The following is a 12,260-nucleotide window of genomic DNA, read 5'->3' on the forward strand; positions in this document are numbered from 1 at the left end:
TTGATTGAAAGCAGATGCTGGAATTGCCAAGAAAGGTATAAGGGCTTTAAAACTGAGTGATTGGTGTGTGATTGACAGGGAAATTGTGGAGTCGTAGCGTAAAGCTGGCCTACACTCTCCTCAACAAGCTGGGAACCAAAAATGAGCAGATCCTCAAACCAGGAGACCGGGTAAAAAAAAAAAAATATCTTAATAATATAATAATTTATTAGTAATAAAATAATAATATAATTTAGATGTTTGCATACCTTTTTTAAGTTTGTTTACTTAAACCAATGTTATTTTAGAATTATTTATATTCTTTTATAGTATTTATTGATTTAATATATTACATTTTATTCTTCTGTTTTCTTTTTTATTTCAGTTTTAGTAATTTTTTCATATGGTTTTATCTTTTTTATTTTATTTAAAAAAATAATTATAATTTAGCCTTACTTTATTTTTATTTGAATTTAAGACTTAGTTTTATGTTAGTAGACATAATATTAATGGATATTTAACATAAATTTCTAGTTTTCAAAAATTGTCATTTTCATGCTGTTTTTATAGTGAAAACCCAGCAATAATCATGATGTATTTAGTGTCAGTGACAGTAATAGTATAATTACTTGTAAATCCTTCAAGTTTTTACAATTAAACAATTACATTGTCTATTGTGTACTATTGCGTTTGCATTATCGCATTGCTAGTATTGCATACACACTCTCAAGTTACCGTTTCTTTGTGGGAAAATAGTGGAAATAAGTTAAATATAAATAAGTTGCTGCAAATAATACGTTATTTGCTTTATTTTGGATTCAAATCTGCAATGGCAGAATCGTGAAATCTTGGAGGGACTAGGTATGAGCAGCATATATTGATAGAAGTAATGTTTATTTTTAAAAAATGCTACCATTTCACTTTATTTATTTGTAAACAATGTCTTTTTATTGGTCCAGGTAGCGTTGGTGTATCCAAACAGTGACCCTGGTATGTTCTGGGTTGCGTTTTATGGCTGTTTGTTGGCTGAAGTCATTCCTGTGCCCATAGAGGTTCCACTATCCCGAAAGGTATTCACACATTTACCAATAATATATTATAAATAGCTTTCAAATCTAAAGAAATTCATACTGGTATTGTGGTTGAAATCATTTCTGTGTTTGCAGGATGCTGGGAGCAGCCAGGTTGGTTTTTTGTTGGGTAGCTGTGGGGTGGGTCTGGCGTTGACCAGTGAGATCTGTTTGAAGGGTTTACCCAAGACCCCCACTGGAGAAATATTGCAGTTTAAAGGTCAGAGACTTCACATGCAAATTAATGATCCATTTCCTTTCAAAAGCCAGTCCGTGATGGTAATGTTTATAACAGATCTAATACTAGTTGGGTTTCTGATAGGCTGGCGCAGGTTAAAGTGGGTAGTGACGGACTCCAAATACCTCACAAAGCCTTCAAAAGACTGGCAGCCTCACATACCAACAGCCAACACAGACACGGCATACATAGAGGTAAGATCATGTGCATGCTCTATGTGTTTCTGTGGGTGTGTGTTTGTTGAAATGATGTAAATATTCTTCTCTCTTGCTCTTTCATGCAGTATAAGGCCAGTAAAGAGGGCACAGTGATGGGTGTTGCGGTTTCAAAAGTTGCCATGTTAACACATTGCCAGGCTCTCAGTCAGGCCTGTAACTACTGTGAGGGTGAGTGATGCTGTTGCCATGGAAACACCATCCTTTTGTTGCAGCTGCACTAAACCAAAAAACTAGCTAAGCAGCTTTATGCCCTGCTCGTTTGGAGATGTAACGAAATTTGTCTATGTTCAGGTGAAACGCTGGTGAATGTTTTGGACTTTAAGAAGGACATGGGTTTGTGGCATGGAGTTCTCACGGTGAGTGACAAAAATGTCTCATCGATGCTGTTACTAAAGATTTTTTCAGAATCAAGGTGTGTTGATCTGCCTACTGCTGATGCAATAACTGAAATTGGTGAGATTATAATTAGATGAATTCCCTAACCCTAACCTAGAGGAAATACATATTTCAATCCTCGCATATAATATATGTATGTGTGTTTATTGTTTTTGTTATTTTAGAAAATAATAATGACAAAAACAATAATGATAATGGACAATGGTCAATATGTTCAGAACTGTCAGGTGTTCTAATAACTTTGGCCACCACTGTGTATATATATATACAGAGCTGGATAGATTACTTACAAATTGTTGTTAGCTACTGATTATAAATTAAATGACAAAAAATTTAATTAATAATGTAGTCTATTACATTAAACAATTTAGATAATATAATCCGTACGTTTTGAATAATTTTAGATTACTTTTATACTTGTACCATATTCATGTTAAAATGCAAAGAAAATATATTCCATTTGATGTTATTCACAACATAAAGTGAATTAAGCATTACATTATTTCAAGGTTTCCCAGAGTGGTGTTTGTGAAGGAACTGCGGGGGGTTTGTGAGTTTAATGAAAAGCTAATTATTAATTAAGCCACGCAAATGTAAAATGAAAATAAATAATTTTAAAATAACATCAATTAAAATATGACACTTACTAAAAGATTCAATATTTCGTTTGTCTGCATGTCATGTAGGCATTTTAGAAAAGAACATTTAAAAGATTCTTAATTCTAATATTGTTAAATATATTGTGTAAAAATATGTAATCATGTAATCAATAAAAATTTAACTGTAGTCTGATTGCAACTATTTGTAAATGTAATTTAATCTAATTATAAGTAGTTAATTTTTGGAATCTAATTAAGTGAATGTGGTCACTTACTACCCAGCTCTTTATATATATACAGTACAGACCAAAAGTTTGCACACACCTTCTCATTCAAAGAGTTTTCTTTATTTTCATGACTATGAAAATTGTAGATTCACACTGAAGGCATCAAAACTATGAATTAACACATGTGGAATTATATATGGAATTATATACATAACAAAAAAGTGTGAAACAACTGAAAATATGTCATATTCTAGGTTCTTCAAAGTAGCCACCTTTTGCTTTGATTACTGCTTTGCACACTCTTGGCATTCTCTTGATGAGCTTCAAGAGGTAGTCACCTGAAATGGTCTTCCAACAGTCTTGAAGGAGTTCCCCGAGAGATGCTTAGCACTTGTTGGCCCTTTTGCCTTCACTCTGCGGTCCAGCTCACCCCTAAACCATCTCGATTGGGTTCAGGTCCGGTGACTGTGGAGGCCAGGTCATCTGGCGCAGCACCCCATCACTCTCCTTCTTGGTCAAATAGCCCTTGATGCCTTCAGTGTGACTCTACAATTTTCATAGTCATGAAAATAAAGAAAACTCTTTGAATGAGAAGGTGTGTCCAAACTTTTGGTCTGTACTGTATATATGTATATATATATATATATATATATATATATATATATATATATATATATATATATATATATATATATATATATATACAGAGAGAGAGAGAGCATTTCGGTAATGATAATCAGGTTATTGAAAATTAGGCTTTGTTTATTGCTATTGTCTTGAAAGTAATGTCACAATGCAAAAAATAAATAAAATTATGATTCTAAAATAGGCTGATTTCTTTTTTGATTTAGAGTGGAATTTGACCTTTGCCATTTTTGAAGCATTTGACCAGTAATATCTGTGTGTATTTCAGAGTGTGATGAACCGAATCCACACCATCAGTGTTCCATATGCAGTAATGAAAGCATGTCCACTTTCCTGGGTTCAGCGAGTTCATATACACAAAGGTACAACAAACAAAAAAACAAATGTATGTCTGTCATCTACACACATTTGTTTTGATATGAAAAATGTCTGTTTCTATAGCACGGGTTGCCCTGGTGAAGTGTCGTGACCTGCATTGGGCGATGATGGCTCACAGAGATCAAAGAGACACCAGTCTGGCCTCGTTGCGCATGTTAATTGTTGCTGACGGAGCCAATCCTTGTGAGTTACACTACCAGACCTCCTGCAGAGACTCCATGGGAGATGATGTCCATTTAATATTCACATTCAAGGATTTTACTCTTTTCATCTCACTGTATCTCCATCTCTTTCTGATTTAGGGTCAGTTTCATCATGTGATGCCTTTTTAAACATATTCCAGGCCCATGGTTTGAAGCCAGAGGTCATTTGCCCATGTGCTACATCACCTGAGGCCATGACGGTTGCCATACGGAGGTATTTCATTCTTTTGACGAACTGCAGGGATCCATGTTTAAAAGCCCTAGCTATTCGTTTCCTGATTGTGAAATGTTTCTCCAGGCCCGGGGTCCCTGGAGCTCCTCTTCCAGCGAGAGCCATTCTGTCCATGACTGGGCTGAGCCATGGGGTCATTAGGGTCAACACTGAAGACAAAAACTCTGCTCTCACCGTCCAGGATGTGGGACACGTCATGCCTGGAGGTGTGTGTGCTACTAATGCTAATTTTATATACAACCAATCAAACCGATCAAAAGTTTGGAATAATTACGATTTTTGAAATGTTTTTGAAGAACATTTCTTGTGCTCATCAAGGATTTGGATAAAAATGCAGGGATAAAAGTTAATAGACCTGTTTTAAATTGTTTTGATATATTTATATATATAACAATGTAATTTATTGCTGTTATGGCAAAGCTGAATTTTCAGCAGCTATTACTCCAGTTTTTGATCCTTGACATGATCCTTCATTTACATTTACATTTACATTTAATCATTTAGCAGACGCTTTTATCCAAAGCGACTTACAAATGAGAACAATAGAAGCAGTCAGGTCAACAAGAGAACAACAGTATACAAGTGCCATGACAAGTCTCAGTTAGGGTGTACTCACACTAGCCAGTTTGAACCGTGCCCGAGTGCGTTTGACCACCAAAGTGCGGTTCGTTTGACTAGTGTGAGTGCTCCGTACCGTGCCCGGGCGCGGCTCGATTGGCCGGCCCTGGCCTGCTTGGAAGAGGTGGGCCAGAGCACGGTTCAGTTGGACTCGGGCGCGGTTCGCATGCAGTGTGAGCGCTAACCGTGCTGGAGCACGGAACAGGACGCGTGGCGTCACGGTTTTGCGACGCTCCAAAAGCTCAGCTGGTACCTTGCAAACCTCCTCATATGAGCAGCACGATTACGTGAAAATTTTCGCGCCACTAAGGTGACACATCTGTTTAACAACAGGCTGTGAGAGGGCTGTGGACCACCGTGGACCAAACGACACAAAATTATCCACAAAGAAAACAGAGCGATGGACTCCATTGTGTTCAGAGAGCGCCGCTCTTCCTGTTTATCCCGAAACTGTCGCACCATAATGACGTAAGCGTGCTCCGGCACGAATGCTGAAACCCTATGTGAGTGCAGGCCAGAGGGGGAGTGGGGAGGGGGGACAATCGTACTCGGGCCCGGTTCATGGCAACCGTGCCTAGTGTGAGTACACCCTTAGTCTAGTATAGAACGCATAGGTAGGTTTTTTTTTTTTTTTTTTTTTTTAATTAAAAGACAAGAAAAGGAAAAGTGCTAGTGTTAGTTGGTTAAGTGCAGGCAAAAAAGATGAGTCTTTAGCCGTTTCTTGAAAATGAGTAAAGACTCAGCTGTACGAATTGAGATTGGGAGGTCATTCCACCAGCTGGGCACAGTCCAGGAAAAGGACCGTGAGAGTGATTTTGAACTTCTTTGGGATGGTACCACAAGGCGTCTATCACTTGCAGAGTGCAAACTTCTGTAGGGCACATAAGATTTAACCAATGAGTTTAGGTAAGTTGGTGCCGTGCCAGTGGTCGTCTTGTAGGCTAGCATCAGTACCTTGAATTTGATGCGAGCAGCTACTGGTAGCCAGTGTAACCTGATGAGGAGAGGAGTAACGTGAGCTTTTTTTGGCTCATTGAAGACAACCCTCGCTGCTGCATTCTGGATCAATTGCAGAGGCTTGACAGTACATGCAGGAAGGCCCGCCAGGAGAGCATTACAATAGTCCAGTCTGGAGAGAACAAGAGCTTGGACAAGAAGTTGGGTTGCTTGCTCTGACAGGAAGGGTCTAATCTTCCTAATGTTGTATAAGGCAAACCTGCAGGACCGGGTAGTTGTAGCAATGTGGTCTGTGAAGCTTAACTGATGATCCATCACAACTCCTAGGTTTCTAGCTGTCCTCGAATGAGTAATGGTTGATGAGCCCAGCTGTATAGAGAAGTTGTGATGAAGCAATGGGTTAGCTGGAATCACCAGGAGTTCTGTCTTCGTAAGGTTAAGCTGAAGGTGATGGTCATTCATCCAGCTAGAGATGTCACTCAGACAGGCTGAAATGCGAGCAGCTACCGTCGGGTCATCTGGTTGGAATGAGAGGTAGAGTTGGGTGTCATCAGCGTAGCAGTGATAAGAAAAGCCATGCTTCTGAATGACAGATCCTAATGATGTCATGTAGATTGAGAAGAGAAGTGGTCCAAGTACTGAGCCTTGAGGAACCCCAGTAGCAAGGTGGTGTGACTTTGAAACATCACCCCTCCAAGACACACTGAAGGATCTGTCAGAGAGGTAGGACTTAACCCACAGGAGTGCTGTTCCAGAGATGCCCATCTTTCTGAGGGTGGACAGGAGAATCTGGTGATTAACAGTGTCAAAAGCAGCAGAAAGGTCCAGTAAGATGAGTACCGAGGATTTTGAAGCTGCTCTTGCTAGTCGCAGGGCTTCAGTAACCGAGAGTAGAGCAGCCTCAGTTGAGTGGCCACTTTTGAAGCCAGATTGGTTGCTGTCCAGGAGGTTGTTCTGTACAAGGAACATAGAAAACTGGTTGAACACAGCTCGCTCAAGTGTCTTTGCAATGAATGGAAGAAGGGATACCGGTTTGTAGTTTTCAAGAAGCGCTGGATTTAGAGATGGTTTCTTGAGCAGTGGGCTTACCCGAGCCTGCTTGAATGCTGAGGGAAATGTTCCAGAGTGAAGAGAGGAGTTGATAACGTGAGTAAGCGAAGGTATGACTGAAGAAGAGATCGCTTGAAGGAGATGAGTGGGGATTGGATCAAGTGGACAAGTAGTAGGATGATTGGACAGGAGAAGTTTGGAGACGTCCATCTCTGAGAGTGGGGAGAAGGAGGAGAAAGAGTGTGCGTTGGTCATTGTGAAGTTGTCCTCAATCTGCGGTGTGGAGAATTGGTCGCTGATGGATCTTGTCTTATTTGTGAAGAAAACTGCAAAGTCGTCCGCTGTAAGAGTCGATGGAGGAGGTGGTGGCAGCGGATTAAGAAGAGAAGAGAAAGTCTTGTAGAGTGTCCGAGCGTCACAACAGCTGTTAATTTTGTTGTGGTAGTAGGATGTTTTAGCTGTGAAGACATTTGCAGAGAAGGAAGAGAGGAGAGACTGATACACACTGAGGTCTGTAGAGTTTCTTGATTTCTGCCATTTCCTCTCTGCAGCCCTGAGTTTAGAGCGATGTTCACGGAGAACCTCAGACAGCCAGGGGGCAAATGGGGCAGTGCGTGCTGGTCTAGACAACAGTGGGCAAAAGTTGTCCAAGCAAGATGTTAAAGTGGAGCAAAGAGTGTCCGTAGCGCTGTTCGTGTCCAGAGCAGAGAACTGAGAGAGTGCAGGAAGCGAGGATGAAACCACAGAAGATAGGCGAGATGGAGAGAGTGAGCGTAGGTTCCGTCGAAAGGTGACCTGCGTTGGAGTGTGAGGCACTTCAGGAGTAAGTGCTAGGTTAGCAGTAATGAGTAAGTGGTCTGAGGTGTGCAGTGGAGCAACTGAAGAATTGTCCACAGAGCAACAGCGCGTGTAGATGAGGTCCAGTTGGTTGCCTGATTTGTGAGTCGCTGTAGTAGACACTAGCTTGAGATCAAATGAGGAGAGCAGAGTTTTGAAGTCAGCAGCCTGGGGTTTATCTAGGTGGATGTTGAAGTCACCAAGCAGTACCAGAGGAGTACCATCTTCAGGAAAGTTTGATAGCAGCACATCCAACTCCTCCAAGAAGTTTCCCAATTGACCTGGGGGACGATAAATGACCACAAAGTGGATTTTAACAGGGTGGGTTACAGTAATGGCATGTGATTCAAATGAACCAGTACCTGTAGGTGATGGCTGAAGATCAAATTTCCATTCTTTTGATATAAGGAGACCCGTCCCTCCACCCCTCCCAGTGATACGAGGAGTGTGGGAACAAGTGAAATTAGTGGAGAGGGCTGCAGGGGTGGCAGTATCTTCAGGTTTGATCCAAGTCTCTGTCAGTGCCATGAGGTTGAGACCGGAATGAGTAGCAAGAGAAGAAATGAAGTCTGCTTTGTTAACTGCAGACTGGCAATTCCAGAGACCAACTGGAATAGAGAGCGTAGTAGTAGAGGTCAGAGGGACAGGTCGTAGGTTTGTCAGACAGGCCTTCCTGCGACGTACATAGCGTGCTCTCCGAGTGTTAGTAGTGATAGTAGAGATCTGAAAGCAAATCATAATAATGAGAATCCTTATTAATATTTGACCATTATTTAATAATTGATGTTAATAATAATGATAATAATTAAGCAATAAAACAGCATGTTAGAATGATTTTTGAAGGATCAAAAATATTTTTTCGATTAAATAAATGCAGAGATGTCTTTCAAAAAAAAATGTTTTTTTTTAATTATTGAAAACTTGGAAGTGTTATTGAATCTTATGTGTCTGATTTGCATTGTCCACACATACAAAATATAATCATTATATTACTGTAGATTTATAGAGCTATGAAATTCTCACTCACATTTACAACAAAGAAAAATCCAGTTCGTAATACCATGTTATAAAAGTTTAAATATGGTTGTCAAGCACACGTGAAGTTAGCATGTGTGTTTATGTGTGTTTTAGCATTGATGTGCATTGTGAAGCCGGATGGGCCGCCCATGCTGTGCAAGACGGATGAGATTGGAGAGATCGTTGTGAACTCTCGTGCTGGTGGGAACATGTACTACGGCCTGCATGGAGTCACTAAAAATACCTTTGAGGTATGACGATCAATTTAAAACTCACATACATGCGTACGGAATTACACGCCATAAATATATTTCTAATGGAATAATTTGATGTGTATGTGAATGTTGTGTTTGAAATCTCACAGGTGATCCCAGTCAATGCTAGTGGCACTCCTATTGGTGAAATCCCATTTGTGCGCTCAGGATTACTGGGGTTTGTTGGACCGGTAAGAGTGTGAAAAAGGAAAAGAAGAGAGGAACAGTGCATTTTTTTATGTGAATAAAATCTGTTTTCCCCCATTCTCTTCCTTCTACAGGGTAGTTTGATATTTGTGGTGGGTAAGAATGAGGGCTTGCTAATGGTTAGTGGTCGTCGTCACAATGCTGATGATCTAGTAGCGACGGCACTAGCGGTGGAACCAGTCAAAACCGTGTACAGAGGAAGGTGAGGGTTCCCACTTGAATATGGAGAGAACAATGTAGTATTAAAATTTATTTTAATGAGAGAATAAACTAATCTAATGTGTGTGTGTTTTGTAGGATTGCGGTGTTCTCAGTGACCGTGTTTTATGATGAGAGGATAGTGATCGTAGCAGAGCAGAGGCCTGATGCCAGTGAAGAAGACAGCTTCCAGTGGATGAGTCGGGTTCTACAGGTGCAGACTAATTCATAGCAATAATTTTAAATTGAAGGTTTTATACTAAATCTGATCGAATGTCGGTGTCGATAGTTTGATGGGCAACTCGTGACAGCACGGTGACTACAGTTATCCTGAGTTCGAATCCTGCCCCATCTCTCTCTCCCCCACTTCGCTTCCTGTCAGATCTAAGCTGTCCTATCATAGTAAAGTCAAAAATGCCAAAAATAAATAAATAAATCTGATCAGATGTACCATGTGAATGCCATGCTACAAAAGGGAGTATATGTACAAACATCTGTGACTGTACTGCCAGTATGTGCTATCTTTTGTGTAAAAATGGTTTGTGATTATTATTATTAAATATTGATTATTTACTGAATTTACTGAAAATATTGATTATTTAATGAACATTTAATGCTTCTATATTATTTAAAGGTGTTTGTCATGGATTTGTCAAAATCCATGTTGTTATTGTTAATTAAAACTAAAACGATTACAAATCATTTTCATTAACTGAAATAAAGCTGAAATAAAATCTAATAAAATCAAATAAATACATGAAAAATGTTGTCTTGGCAACTAACTGAAATAAAATAATTTTACGTTGAAGTACTAAAATGTATAAAACTAAAACTGAAATTAAAATCAAATTAAAGCTAAATAGAATAAACTAATAAAAATGACAAAAGCACATAACAAAGTAATTTAAAGGGATAGTTCTAATTCTGCCATTAATTACTCAGCCTCATGTCATTCCCAACCTTAAATTACAGCTGAACAACTGATGTCACATTGACTGTTTTATCGATGTCTTTACTCTGTTTCTGGGCCTGGGAACATTTCAGTTGTGTTGCTGTCTATGGACGGTCAGAGAGCTCTCGGATTTCATTAAAAATATATTAATTTGTGTTCTGAAGATGAACAAAGGTCTTACGGGTTTGGAACGACATAAGACAATTAATGACTGAATTTAAATTTTAGCATGAACTATCTCTTTAAACCTAGAGTAAACTGAAAATATAAAAATAAAAAGATAATTCAAAATATTAGTAATTATTATGATAATATATAAAAAATACTAAAATCACACTGTTCTTAATTAGATTTATTTAGTAATACCAATCAGGTTAATGCATTTACAATGAATATAGTTGCATTTTAATTAAGGCAGCAGTTTACCATTGTTAAAGTAAAATCACAACAGTGTCTTATTACTGCTTGCATAAATGTTAATTCATTGTTTAGTGTAACACACATACATTTGACAATGTTTTATATATGATGCATTTATATGTTTGTTGGTGATTTTTGTGTATTGTTTTACAACTGTAGGCAATTGACAGTATTCATCAGGTGGGACTGTATTGTCTTGCACTGGTTCCTGCCAACACCCTGCCCAAAACTCCCCTAGGGGGCATTCACATCTCCGACACCAAGCAACTCTTCCTGGAGGGAGCGCTGCACCCCTGCAATATCCTCATGTGCCCCCACACCTGCGTCACCAACATGCCCAAACCACGTCAAAAACAACCAGGTGTGTATGCAGGGGTTAAAAAGAGATCTTAGAGGTGAAAATCTGATGCATGTGATGTTTTCTCAAAGTGTTCTGTCCTGTTATTATGTCTTTCATAGTCGGTGTTGGACCTGCCTCCATTATGGTGGGTAATTTGGTTGCTGGGAAAAGAATTGCACAGGCTGCAGGCAGGGATCTGGGACTCATAGAGGACCAAGACCTGGTCAGGAAGGTAAACTGAGATTTATTGTGTATTGTGCCCATACAACCAGAAGTAAATAATGCAACCCGTATAATTTGAAGCAGTTTATTTGAAATGCATTGTGTGGTATTTTAATGCTTTCGTATGGATGCAGCTGTGCATGTGGCCTACAATGATGGTAAGCATTGGGACCATTATGGCACATCACATGCATGACATGACTTTTGGCATGATATGATTATTTAGTGTTTTATTGATTTTATATGTTATTGATGATGAACTGTCTATCTTGTCTTTGTTAGCATCAATTCCTTACGGAGGCTTTACACTGGAGAGCTCAAACTGATCCTGACCATACGCTTTTTGTACTTTTGAATGCAAAGGTAAAAAAAATCTCATACACTCAAAAAACAGAGTGGAAGGACTACACTTGATCTAATCCTTACTTACAATGTCTGATTTGCTGTTCAATAATGTGCTCTCTCTCTGTCTAGGGAGTTGCAGTATGTACAGCTACATGTGTTCAGCTTCATAAAAGATCAGAGAAGATTGCAGCTGCTCTCATGGAGAGAAGTGGTATTAACATCGGAGAGAATGTGGTGCTTTTGTATCCACCTGGTAAATTACACATACTTTGTTCTTTCATAGCAAATTAAAAAAATACACTGTATTGGAGTAAACCACAAAGACATGGTTAATTGAAAAAAATTGCTCTATTTTATTTCACATGTGGAGAGGATGTTTTCATAAAGGTGCTTTAAAGGGGTCAAGAATGCCTTTTTGTTGTTGTACTGTTCTCTGAGGTCCACTTATAATGTTTTTAAGATTTTTACATCAAAAAAAAAATTTTTTTTACACAATTGAAATGTTGCCTTGCATTTGATTTATTTGTGTGTGCAGGAATAGATCTGATCGCAGCATTTTATGGCTGTTTGTATGCTGGTTGTATTCCTGTCACCGTGAGGCCTCCACACCCACAGAACCTCTCTGCCACTCTGCCCACTGTCCGCATGATCATTGATG

The 12,260-nt window shown here is 39.1% G+C and overlaps 1 protein-coding gene across 4 annotated transcripts in view; it reads left to right on the top strand.

The window, feature by feature from the left end:
- Nucleotides 1-12,260, top strand: part of dip2bb (disco-interacting protein 2 homolog Bb) — a 41,678-nt gene that overhangs the window by 22,237 nt on the left and 7,181 nt on the right. For 2 of the 4 annotated variants that reach the window (XM_059570810.1, XM_059570811.1), the window contains 20 exons: nucleotides 79-170; nucleotides 939-1,049; nucleotides 1,146-1,269; nucleotides 1,372-1,481; nucleotides 1,571-1,673; nucleotides 1,797-1,861; nucleotides 3,641-3,734; nucleotides 3,814-3,933; nucleotides 4,053-4,167; nucleotides 4,252-4,391; nucleotides 8,779-8,915; nucleotides 9,029-9,109; nucleotides 9,200-9,327; nucleotides 9,423-9,537; nucleotides 10,855-11,056; nucleotides 11,155-11,267; nucleotides 11,392-11,415; nucleotides 11,540-11,620; nucleotides 11,732-11,855; nucleotides 12,138-12,259. In XM_059570810.1, the coding sequence (XP_059426793.1) occupies nucleotides 79-170; nucleotides 939-1,049; nucleotides 1,146-1,269; nucleotides 1,372-1,481; nucleotides 1,571-1,673; nucleotides 1,797-1,861; nucleotides 3,641-3,734; nucleotides 3,814-3,933; nucleotides 4,053-4,167; nucleotides 4,252-4,391; nucleotides 8,779-8,915; nucleotides 9,029-9,109; nucleotides 9,200-9,327; nucleotides 9,423-9,537; nucleotides 10,855-11,056; nucleotides 11,155-11,267; nucleotides 11,392-11,415; nucleotides 11,540-11,620; nucleotides 11,732-11,855; nucleotides 12,138-12,259 (2,201 nt within the window). The remainder of the gene's footprint in view (nucleotides 1-78; nucleotides 171-938; nucleotides 1,050-1,145; nucleotides 1,270-1,371; nucleotides 1,482-1,570; nucleotides 1,674-1,796; nucleotides 1,862-3,640; nucleotides 3,735-3,813; nucleotides 3,934-4,052; nucleotides 4,168-4,251; nucleotides 4,392-8,778; nucleotides 8,916-9,028; nucleotides 9,110-9,199; nucleotides 9,328-9,422; nucleotides 9,538-10,854; nucleotides 11,057-11,154; nucleotides 11,268-11,391; nucleotides 11,416-11,539; nucleotides 11,621-11,731; nucleotides 11,856-12,137; nucleotide 12,260) is intronic. The other 2 variants (XM_059570812.1, XM_059570813.1) reach the window with 1 other exon arrangement.

This window comes from Carassius carassius, chromosome 17 (assembly GCF_963082965.1).
Source record: "Carassius carassius chromosome 17, fCarCar2.1, whole genome shotgun sequence".
Taxonomy (NCBI): domain Eukaryota; kingdom Metazoa; phylum Chordata; class Actinopteri; order Cypriniformes; family Cyprinidae; genus Carassius; species Carassius carassius.